General features: G+C 45.7%; 2 protein-coding genes across 4 annotated transcripts in view; both read right to left on the reverse strand.

Annotated features, from left to right (window-relative positions):
• The window catches only part of LOC119458140 (protein-cysteine N-palmitoyltransferase Rasp-like), a 183,122-nt gene that overhangs the window by 157,824 nt on the left and 13,130 nt on the right, over nt 1-12,168 (reverse strand). The gene's annotated exons all lie outside the window — the stretch shown is intronic.
• Nucleotides 1-12,168, reverse strand: part of LOC119458141 (protein-cysteine N-palmitoyltransferase HHAT-like) — a 107,403-nt gene that overhangs the window by 91,908 nt on the left and 3,327 nt on the right. For both annotated transcript variants that reach the window (XM_049670793.1, XM_049670792.1), the window contains exons 3-5: nt 10,971-11,086; nt 6,023-6,229; nt 2,163-2,198 (exon numbers count right to left, since the gene is read on the reverse strand). In XM_049670793.1, the coding sequence (XP_049526750.1) occupies nt 2,163-2,198; nt 6,023-6,229; nt 10,971-11,086 (359 nt within the window). The remainder of the gene's footprint in view (nt 1-2,162; nt 2,199-6,022; nt 6,230-10,970; nt 11,087-12,168) is intronic.

The raw sequence follows: 12,168 nt of genomic DNA on the forward strand, positions 1-12,168 counted from the left end.
GGAAACCGTGATTCGTTGTTTGTGATGATCACAAGGTGGACCAGTGTGGTTGCAAAACAGTAGTCGGCAATTTCTACCACAAAAAAGGCCACATTGAAAAATCAATTTTCTAATTAGGCAACAGCAAGTTAAGCAAAACAGAGCGATCTACTAGAACTTACGGATGATAGAACCGAGGAGTGAGACAGACTCCACATCGTTTTTCACAAACAAAACAAGATGACAACAGCTCCTAGATTTTTGGTGATCGTGACCATGAACAGTCAACCGCCAAGGATGCATGGAGTTCTGGGGCTGCCTTCTGTGTAGTCAGCGAAGCTAAGGTTGACTGTTCCCTAACAACTCGCCGTTCGTTGAAACAGTATGACATTATACTACGGACTAGAGCACTGCACGGGCCAATTTTTTCAGTCCGGGCCCGGCCCGGGCCCGTTTTTACGTTGGGCTGCCCGTCCGAGCCCGATTAAAACTTTTATGATGAGACCCGGGCCCGGCCCGGGCCCGACAATAATCTACGTTACCCGCCCGGCCCGTCCCGCCACCCCTTTACCTTAGGCCCGAGCCCGGCCCGAGCCCGGCTCGAAACCGGTCCGAACCCGGCCCGAGAGCGAAAAATATGTTTTTCAGAGTTGAGACGCCCGAGAATAACTCGCTGCACGTTACATGCACACCACCAGAAAGCCCGAGCCCGAGCCCGGCCCCGCGTCAAAAAACCCGAGCCCGGCCCGGGCCCGGGTCAAAAAGCACACGCCGTGCCCGAGCCCGGCCCGAGCCCGAGAAAAACCTGCTCTACCCGGCCCGGCCCACGGGCCGGGCGGGGCCCGGGCTTTCGGGTAAGCCGGAGCACGTGCAGTGCTCTACTACGGACATGGTCCGGGCAAGGCCTCGGCATCCCTGGTTGCGTAAATGTGAGCGTTCAATATGAGGACTTCACAACTTGGCTCCCGCTGATCGTGACTAGAGAGGTAATTGTGGACTCTTTGATGCCAGGAATGTTAGGAGTGTTCGTGTATTTGTATTTTATCAGTGTGATGGCATTGCCGAACTAGGAACACTTGCAGTGTCTTGCAGCCGTACTATACAGCACTGGCAAGGTACAGGTCTCAAGCCCAACAACAAGAATGATGCAATTGGGCTGCATGAAATGGAATTTCTCGAGTACAGAGTCAATGGTAGTATGTCCAACCGACGACAAAAGTGGAAGGAATAATAGAGGCACCGAACGCAAGAAACAAGGTGGAATTGCAGTCATTTTTAGGCATTATTAGCTTTCATGGAAGTTTTTTTTTTTTGCGACACAGACTCTGTTGCACAGGTTTGGCCAACTTCTCGACAAGGGCGCATCGCGGCAAAGAAGAAGCAGCAAGAACCTGCTTTGAATCAAGTAAAGGAGCTGCTGAAAAAATTTCACCATAATTTTGAGTCCTTCGAAACGTATATAATACAAGTGCTGTCTCCATGCATGCTTCGATGGTTTGTCATCCTGAGTTCATAGAACTATGAATGGTTTATCAGGAAGGAAAAAAAGGCATCAAGACACTGACACATTTATTCGATTCCCTGCCGCTGACGTCCGACCGATGCGAATCAAGAGCGCTGGAAGATATTTTAATACTGCATCTTTGGTTAGCAGCGCGACGATCTACACGGGAAGTGAGGGAAGTGAAAAGAAAGAGCGCCCTTTCCTGTCATTTCGCTCACTTCCCATGTAGATGGGCGCGCTGCTAACCAGATGGGCCACATTATACTTTAATAATTACCGATGTGGCATCAGACCCTTAATTCCCCGCTAATCTTCCAGTTACCAGGGAAGATAAGCGCCGGGGTAATGTAAGTGTTCCTTTCGCTCTATACTATATCTTATCATTGACTGTTCACGACTGGCCCGTGCCTGTCAAAACGTGGGTGGAGCAAGCACGAGAAGGAATATCATTGGAATAATATCGTCACATTATCCCGCCCAAGTTTTTTGTTCGAAATTCAGGCGTCGAGTGCCACTTTGTCTCTAAGAATATTTTGAGACTGTATTTATTATGACAATATATATTGAGAATATTTAAGAATATATTTTGAGCCGAATAAATTTGTGTAAAAGCATTCGTGTGGCTATGCGCTTGAACAAAACTATCGGATGAAGAATGTTTAAATGCTTACGTACATACCTTCGAATCCACAGGTGCATGCCACGGTCGAAGTACCTGAAAAGAGTAATGCGTGAAAATGACCATGGCGCTCTGTTTATGGCAACCCAGGATATCAAACAGGCAAAATTATCCTCATGGTAACAGGCTCCGGTCACAAGGCCGTGGCGCGGGTCGGGACGCTTCCAGATAGGTTCTTTGCAGAAGCAGTTAGACTGGTCATAGGTTGTATGAAGAGATCTTGCCTATGCAAGAACGTCCATTGAGTGCACACATTTCTGTGAATGAAAGCCTTCATAACTAAGGCCCTGCATGCATAAAGATGTAAATATGTATTGCATTATATTTGGCTCGTAAGAACTAGCCCAACGAAAAAAATGCGTGTGCTCGCAAAAATGGGAAACAATGGAAGCGGTACAGCATTGTTATTAAGTTGCGAAATACGTCACCATCTGATCACAGCTTTCTGTGGTGGCGCAGCGTAAGGTATGGAGCGAAAGCGCACTTTTAAATACACACCTGCATGTAGTCCGTTACCGTAAACATCTGCAGTGGACGTAACGTGGAAGAAAACGTATCAGTTTCAAACCGAGAGCTTTATTTGGCTCTTTCGCGGTATTTCGTGGCTGTTATTTTAAAACAGATTTCTTAGAAGCCTCCCAGAACTTGCTGACAGTAGCTAATGCTGCCGTGCCAATTATTTCTCACAGCAAAAATAAAATAAAAGAGTCACGTCTGATAGAGGCATTGAACCTCGGTCGTCAGCATAACAAACAGCTTGACCCTCTAACCATTAGGCAGAATACGCCGCTTTTTTTCAATTTCAGGAAAGCAAATCCGCATTACTTATAGTGCCGCAAAACACAACGTAAGTTACTGGTCAGGCAAAATCAAACACAAGTAACAAACGTAAAACAAAGAGAGATATCTTTATTGGCAAAAATGTGGAGAAACCCACCTGAGTGAAGTGCTTCTATAGTCTGCTACTCCTCACTGGAGAAGATGTTAACATAGACAGGATGTGAAGGGGTAGGAAGATGCTATCGGGGAGTTGATGTCGTGAGCTGAACAGTTCACAGTTTCTGAGCAAAGCGTACATCTGTATCTTCGCGGTCCGAGGGAGAGGGTACTGCAATGAAGCCAAGAGACTGTCCATCGTTGCATAATTTTCGCAGCCGTTGGCTACACTAGCTTATCTAAACCAGATATTAGCAGCTGAAGGACGTCGAATATTCGCCGCAGCATAGCTTTGAGGACAGAGTCCGATGGGGATGTCTCGGTGCACGGTCATTGTTTTTGCTCATGCTTACATTTCAAGGTGCGTGGCCTCGGCGGCAAGCGTTGCCATGCATTCAATTCCCGGCTTCCATTGCTCGCTTGAAGCAATGACCCGGAAAGATCCACGTCCTGCTAGACCTGCACAATTGGAGTCATGGGACTGTCGTTTGGATCTGCAGCTTGTTCACGTCGACCACGAGATTGCCTCCTCCACTGCTGCACTAACGCTGCCGCCTCTTTGTGTGACATACTGGTCTTGCTCATTTGGTTCAATGATGTTACCCCATGTTTCAGTTTTCGAGCCCTCCATTTCTGTCACCGTGCATATGAATGTGAGTGAATGCCTACACAGCCGAGGTATGCCATCTGGCCTGTGCAGACAGCGCAACGTAAACAATCAAGAGTGTTACCTGAAGGCTCTTATATTCCATGCAGTTGAATTACTCGTTGCTTCGTGATGCTTTTGACTATTCGCAATGGTTTGGCGTTGGCGTCAATGATTCTTGCCCTCTAGAGACTATGTAACGCACAAGAAAAATGAGGTCGCACAATAGAGTTTCATTTGTTCTTACATCGAGGTACGGGATACCGACTGGAAAAATCTCAAGTTCTTTTTTCGATATTCGCTTTTGAATAATCCAAAAATGGTGCATCCCAACAAATAATGAACGAAATAATTAATAGTGCCTGGCATTTTACATAATGTGCAACTTGTCTCGCAGAAATACAGAATACCTTAATGACTTGCTGCTACTCCACAACAAGCCTTGATATATGAAAGGTAAGAAAAAAATGTTTGTTCTCGGAGGCACACACATTTTCTTAACGCGTTCCAAAACATCAAACAATTGATGATTTTCGAATGTGGCATGGTATAGTGGCATGAAAAATCATACATAAATAAGGTTCCTTACCAAAGCCTTGCGATTTAAGCTAAATAAATGTCAGTTGAACACCTTGCTTTATGAAATGACGTGGTATAAACTATTTGCTATTGGAAGACGTAATTCTTCAAGAAAAGACGATAAAGCTGTGAATGCAAATGAGATGAAATGCAGTGCTGAAGCGCTTAGCGTAGGAATACATGAGTGACGTCGGCAAAACTGGAACACTCATTATTATGTGAACTGAAGTACAAGGCCTACATCACCCTTGTCAAGCGGGAGAAACAATTTATCAGGCCGCATTAGATCCCATCCGGAAAGCCAGATGAAGCAGGCAATGATCGTATGGAGGTTTCGCAAGGAGGATTGTGCGGCGCACAACAAAGCATTGAAGCACACATGCCAGTTTCGATGCTTAAACACATCGCATGCAGTGACTGTATGTAGAAATAAAATTGGAGAATACCCGTGTGGGAGAGAATTGCCCATTTTTGTTAGAGCCATTGTATGCCCGAGCAGTATGCCGGAGTCTGGTTCCATAAGCAGATCAGTGTGAACTATTGTTGCAAACTGGTCAAACGTGCATTGCTTCAGAAATGCAAACACGCCAGGTTTGCGTCTGTTAGCACACCTTCACATTGTCTAGGCTATGCAGACCACCATGTTGCATGTGTTTGGGAAGCAAATCAAACGCTGCAGAGCACTGTGTCGAATTCTCAGAGCAGCATCCCGAGTTTTTGTCGGTGGTGATATATCTTACTATTTCGGTGGATTGCATACGATTCAAAATCACTCGAAAACGTCAAGGGTGCCACTGTTCTCTAGATATTCCGGAAGCCAGACTAGTTTCAGGTTAATATCTCTTCATGCTGGGTTTACGAGGATCCGTTTGTGTGCTTTATCATGGATTTCATCACTCCTTAGCAGCACTTTTTTAATGAACTCGACAGCGCATGTCGCCATGCTCTCTGACACTGTCATGTCCACTGATACTGGCCTAAGCGCCGCACGTCCTTTATAACAACTACTTGTTTCAGAGGATCACGGAAATCAAGAGCCGAGTACGGAAGACTACAGAGCTTGGTGTGCCAAAATAATTCGTTCAAAACAAACTTACCTGTGTGGAGCCGGGGCACAATGTAAGGATAATCAGTTTCCACTGTGCATGGGTTTTCCGTTCATTCAGCTTGAATCGTTTTTCTCATACATAGATTCCATTTACTTTATAGCATTCCGCTACTGAGGTTGACGAAACGAAATAGTTTCAGCCTGTCCGTTGGCGGACGAGTAGAAATGTTTACGAAATGCCAGAACAAATAAGACGCCAAAGGGGCACAGCATTGCTGGTAGCGCTTTCTCATGAAAATGACAGTATCAGAGCATATGGAACTATTATCGCAACCATCATGTTATTCCTAACGTGCGAAGGCGTCGACAGTACATATCATTAGTGAATATTAAATTCCTTCGTTTTTTTTTTCTTTCTGCGAGAATTACGTAACCCAAAAACGTTTCTCTGGCATTGTCGTTAACCTAATCGGCCCAAGATAGTGCTACCAGTGCTGCTACTGCCGTAGACGTCTCTGCTGTTCCTGTATTTCGCAGATGTATTATATGTACGGACAAGCTAAACCATTCTTTCATTACGTAAAAGTGCCGCAGCAGAGAAAACATTCAGGGCTCTTCGTTCACTGACCAACATGCTCAGGTTCAACGTACCTCCAGAACCGCGAGCACCGGTGTAATCTGGCTATGCATGGTGCAGTTGTTGGGACTTCGATGCCTTCTGCCTTGGCCAGGGCCCCGGCGAAACCGTAGACAAACAGGTAGCACACGTAGTAGTGAAATTCTAGGGATAGAGCGTAGCCCACCAGGCTGGGGAGGTCCAGTCTTTCGCCCATCCAGGGCCACTCGGACATCGCCGAACTGCAAGCACAGCGTATAAGGAAGAAAAAAAAACTATGATCAGTCAAAAAACTTAATCAGAGGGCAGGGCACCTCTAAATTCTAGAATTATACGTGCCGAAACCACGATGGATTATCAGGCACATAGTGGGAGACTCCGGAAACCTCGACTCCCTGGGGATCTTGAACGTGTACCGAGTGCACAACACACGGGCGTTTTAATGCCACAGTGTTAAGGGCCCCGTGTCGCAGAAAATTCGGCGTCGGCTTCGGCGTCGGCGTTAAGCATCGGCGTCTGGAGAATATAATCATGCCGAACCACGTCATCCCGAACCACCCTTGCCACACAGGCCATCCGCGTGGCTGAAGGCGTTAGTGAACAAAAATTGAATTTCTGAAAGTAAAATCTGTCAGAAAAATTGTAAAGTACGACCTAACCACAACTTACAGGCGTTATAGCGTCGGATTGTAATTTGAATATACGAGAAAAAGGCCTGATAAGCAGCCAGGGATCTTTTAATGCTATTGTGTTCCACTCTTAAAGGCGAAGCTTAAGCATCCTCCAATTCTGATGGTGTTTCGCTGCATTTCGGTTTTAGGCAACAGTGAGGAGAATATTGAAATCCGAGCCTTTCTAAAGTTTGGACACACGCGCGCCTCGGGGCATCAGCAAACAATTAACAAAATAATAAATAAGGTCCTAGTGCCTTCACATTTTCATATGACGGCTTAAATTGCTTCTTTAAGACAGTCTTCCCAGCAGTTCAATTGTTTAAAAGTCAAGCCGACTTTAAGGGGATCAGCATAAGCTTGGTCTTTGTAAGCTGGCTTTCTCGCGTTGCGTGTGGCAGTGAAGCCTACTCATTAAAAAAAATGTGATGCGAACGGAGCCCGATAACGCTATCGCGTTCCACTCTTAAAACCGAAGCTTAAGCGTCCTCCAATTTTTGCCTTTCTTCCCCATCAAAATGCGGCCCGCGCAGCCGCGATTTGATCCCGCCAGCGCCTTAGCAGCGTAATGCCGTAGCCACTAAACCACCACGTACGGCGGGTGGGTCAATCCTATACCATCGCACGCGTAATGCACAATTCGTGAGCTGGGCGCCCACCAGTCGCAAGTGGTCTTGTCGTCCACCTTCATTTGTTTTTTTTTGTATTATTCCTATATTTCAATTAAGACAGCGGGTAATACCCCCTACCTTTCGCTGTTTTGATTGTTTGATTCATTGGGTAGTAATGAAACTGAAGTAGAGATTAAGAGATGATGACCTTATTGAAGTAGCGGGCAGTCGTGGTTGAATGGGTGATTTGTTATCATATAGACGGTCGGCTCAAAGCAACAACAACAACAACAACAACAACAACAACAACAACAACAACAACAACAACAACAACAACAACAACAACAACAACAACAACAACAACAACAACAACAACAACAACAACAACAACAACAACAACAACAACAACAACAACAACAACAACAACAACAACAACAACAACAACAACAATGGGAAACACGATTGCGAGGAAGAGAACTTGGTCGAAGTTCATATTTAGAATAGCGTAAGCGCATCTAGTATTCGGGGGACGTTGTGTTGAGTACAGACATGTCCTGTCGTTTCATCAGAGTAATAATGAAAAACGGCTCGTGTTTTCAGAGGGCAAAAAAACAAGAACAAAAAAAAAACAAGCCCCATATTCATAAGTACTCAGAAAAAAAAAAACGTGTCTTCTTCTAGGTACTACGAGAATTCATGTCGTATCTTTTGCGTAGTAAAAAAAAAAAGACATTTTCTTCATAGCACTAAGAAAACAAACATGTCCTCTTATTTGTGGAACACATCGTCTGATATTTCTTCAAGGTACTACGAAAAAACATGCCCTGTAAAAAAAAATGAATGGAGAAAAACCATGTCCTATCACTTCCGCAACGTAGTAAGCTAATACCTGTATTTTCTTCAAAGCACTGGGGGAGGCATGTCTTCCACCGCATTCTTTTGGCATGTTTCAGTGCATTGTGTAGCACTATATATGTAGCTGCTGCACCTTCATTGTTTTCAAGATCGGAGAGGGACGAGTCAAATAAGAATGCCACACACGCTGGCACTATATGCGCCACCTTCATATTTAGTTTGACCTTCACCTTCGGCGATGCTGTTTACCAAAAGTGAAGAGGTTAGTCTAGCCGAAGACTTGACGTGTTAGTCCAGATGCAAATGGACGAAAGATGCCGTTACAGTTGACTACGGCACACGCTGTCACGAATAATCTAACAGACATGTCCTCAGTAAGAAATAATTACCACGTGTCATCGTGATTAACGAGAGTTCTAAGCTTCGCTTGTTGCCCAACATAATGAACGAGACGAGTGTAAACAGGGCAGATGGTACCATGAAGAGTGCATCTGTACTGTTTGGATATATCATGTCCCGTCGTGTGTGTTGTTGTTCATGTCTCACTGCGCCCTGTGGTTCTTAGAAACGTTGAGACATACGCATGCGCACACTAGCCCATCTAGTGTGTTTTACCTACCATCCTGCGTTGCGGAGCTCAGCTGCTGCTTCCGCCACCGCAGGTCGATTCGCACTGTGATGCGCACAAATACTGCTGGTCATACACTCGGAGCATCGCACAGCATCCTGTGTAACGCAAGCACCGGTTTCCGGTACAAGATAAATCACGTTAGATCTCGACGTTGGCACCGCCGACCAGTCGGTTGCGTTATCCGTGCGGACGTGCCGAACTAAAAAGCGATCAGCTCTCCCCAGCGTATTTACCTTCCGCGCATGCTGGCCATGCGCTTTGTTATAAACAAGCCTTTATTGTTGTTGTAGCCGGTAGGGCCCGCATTCTGAATTGAGGAATCCTTGGTTCAAACAGAAACAACAGGCGATATGGTTTCTGAAACAAACATCTTGGGCGCATTTTTTCGGAACACCTGGGGACCCTGCCTAGACGCATAGACATAGGCAAATAAAATGGTCAAGCGTATGGGTTTGAGAGAAAAAGGATTTTTCTAAGAAGAGAGGTTTTCTGCTTTTCTTACAATTATGGCCACGCAGTTGAAAGCATAGTAGGTGGGTCATAGCGAAGTGTTAAAATTGTTATTAACTGGAAAATATGCTGCTATATATAATTTCCGTAGCAGAGAAATATCACGACAAAAAAATCGAAATTTTAGTAACACGCGCACCTTGCACACCCGCAAAGTAATCTCTGTCATTGGGAAGGATTAAAATCAACCCCCTAAAGGATAAAAAATAAAGAAATGGCCAAATGCAAGCAAAAGAGCGAAGTGGTGCGGAGCAGCCTGATCAATTCTCGTTTACGAAAGAACAGACACATATTATCACATGCAATAGCATAGTATTTTATGTCCTGTGGCACTACTGAAGGCCGGGTTGGGGTCTTCATCGAAAGATGAGTACGACGTAGCGAACTATGCGTGAACGACGACGAGGATACGCTTTCAAAAAAGCGTCGACTAGAAACTGGGGCCGTGCTTTAGATTATTTAGCAGTTCCTATAATTTTACGTGACATTCCTGGTGGAGGTGCTGGTTGCAGTTACATGCACGGCGACCAACAGCTAGCTCACAGCATCACTTGCGATGTCTTGGAACAACCAGCTGACCTACCATGCAGGCGGCGACAACTAGGACGGCCATTTTAGAATGATTTCAACCACTACTATGGCTAGTTAGACCACATCGACTACCGACGCGCCTGCTCCATGGATTTTCAACGTGACCCGAACGTAAAATTTTTTTGACAGTAACTATTTCGAGAATGTTTCGAGAACCACTACCATTGAGTAGCGATAGTCAATGACTAAGGCTTCCGACTACCGGAATCTGGAATGTCTACTTCGCGCTCCCCGACTTGGCGCGCACTTGGTTTGAAAACCAGGAAACTATCTTAGCGACTTCTTAAGAGTACTGTAGCCAGCTGCCGAATAACAACGGAATTTCGGAGCAGTATGAACAAGAATGTGGCCTCATTACCAGAATTTAGAGACCAAAAGAGACGTTGGCCAAGTCTCAACTTGCTATATTCAAGCGGCAATCGCAAGCCACCATGTTCGCGGTGAGTAAATATGGCGGAGAATATAGCGTGTGACGTGAAGAGCTGCCACAAGCAAAACGTCGCTTTGAAAGGTCCGGCGGCTACTATAAGTAGGCCTATTTCCCAAGAGTCAAAGCGCAGACAGGCCCCGCAGGAAATGCAGGATGGTGTCACTGGAAACTGACTTGCTGAGAATACTTTTCTGACGTCATGCTTCCTCCTAATCCTTTTCTTTTCTTCATGCTGCGAGTTGAACGGAGGCCACCACTATCTGATGATGTAGACGTTTGGGCTAATTGGTTTGATGCAATTATTTGGACCATAACATTTAGGGGAGGCGGAAAAAGAGGAACCGTCCTTGTAATTCTTCCTTGTCCGCGTCACCTACGTGCTATGGATCCCTTAACATTTGGTGGTGTTGCAGGAAAGCAAGTTTCGCACACGTGACTGCCTCTTAATTGTCATTGACTGCCACCACATTCTGGAGCCCTCACGAAGTGAGCCAGGTGCCAACTACCGGTAAAGTGTGAGACTCAGGCAAAGTATTGCTTCGCGTTAAGATCAAAAGAAAGATTACAAAGTGGGACCTTAGAGCTATTCACGTCAGTGACCGAACTGTCTCCTGGAAATCTTAAAACCAATGTGATTTTAGGATTTCCAAGGGGTGAAACTCCGCTGGTAATTCGTGCACCTACCTGTACAGGAAGTGGCCCATGAGTTCCATGAGGAAGAAGTGGGCGCCTGAACGAAGCACCCCCGCGATTGCAACAGCAATCACCCGAGGCGTGCAGCTGGGTCTCGGCTTGTCCAACTGGGCAGATGCGTGCGCATATTTCTTCAGAACAACCTGATTATTTTTTACACATCCTGCGCGCAAGATTGTTCGGGCGGTTGCTTCAAAATAGGCGCGCTTTGTGGGGGGGAGCCGTGTGAGCTGCATTAAGTGAACGTTCGCGCACTCGGGGGTATGGGGAATAACTGACTTGTCGGGGCGCACTTGCTTTCTTCTTGGTGCTCAGAAGGAAAGTTAGATTATATTTAATTATCAATTTGTTTTATCCTTATCGACGTCACGTGGACAACGACTCCTTGCTTATCTTCTTTTTTTTGCGCATGCAGGAAAAATGACAGCTGGCGGACACCGGGTAATAGAACAAAGTGCAATTTAAAACACACTTAACGAAGTCTTAAGCGGGCTGGGCAGTTCGAATCGGCCGGCTGCAACTTCTGAGCTCTTAGTACGTTTGTTCTCTCACCTCTTTCTATCTTCCCATCCGCAATCCATCTTGCCCATTGCAAGGCAGCAAATCAGAAGCACATTCGGCCAATGTCGCAACATTTTGCTCGTTTCTCTTGCCTCTGCTTTTCATTTCTCACTCTCCCCTTTCCTTCCGAATTCAGCTCTTCGACGTCCCTAATGTCGTGCCAAGGAATTTTGTGTTTTAGCTCACAAATGTACCGTGAAATGTGCTGCCATCCTGCGATCTCACACGAGCGCGAAACACGCGTCTTCTGTGTGAATGTTCATTTTGCTGTTCTAGCAAGCGAGAGCCACCCCTCTTCCTTTAACAGGACAGCCATAAAGGCGGACCTGACACACTTAGGTAGGTGTCCGTTTGACGAAAAATGAGGACTCCGCCAGAAGGCAGTTCAGTTTGACACCGAGCCCCAACGCGCTACCTGTCAAGATGGAATAATGGGAGAAACTGGCATGTGACAGACGCGCCATCACTGGCCAGTTCAGAGAGTAAGTTTGGCACGAGAGAAACATGCGTGTGATAGTGGTCCCCATGATTTATCACCGATCTATTTAAACATATGCTAAATGTACATGAACTTTTTTTTATCAAATAAAGAAAATTTACAGTAACTTCTGAGAACCTGGCTGTCTTC

This window comes from Dermacentor silvarum, chromosome 7 (genome assembly GCF_013339745.2).
Source record: "Dermacentor silvarum isolate Dsil-2018 chromosome 7, BIME_Dsil_1.4, whole genome shotgun sequence".
Classification (NCBI taxonomy): Eukaryota; Metazoa; Arthropoda; class Arachnida; order Ixodida; family Ixodidae; genus Dermacentor; species Dermacentor silvarum.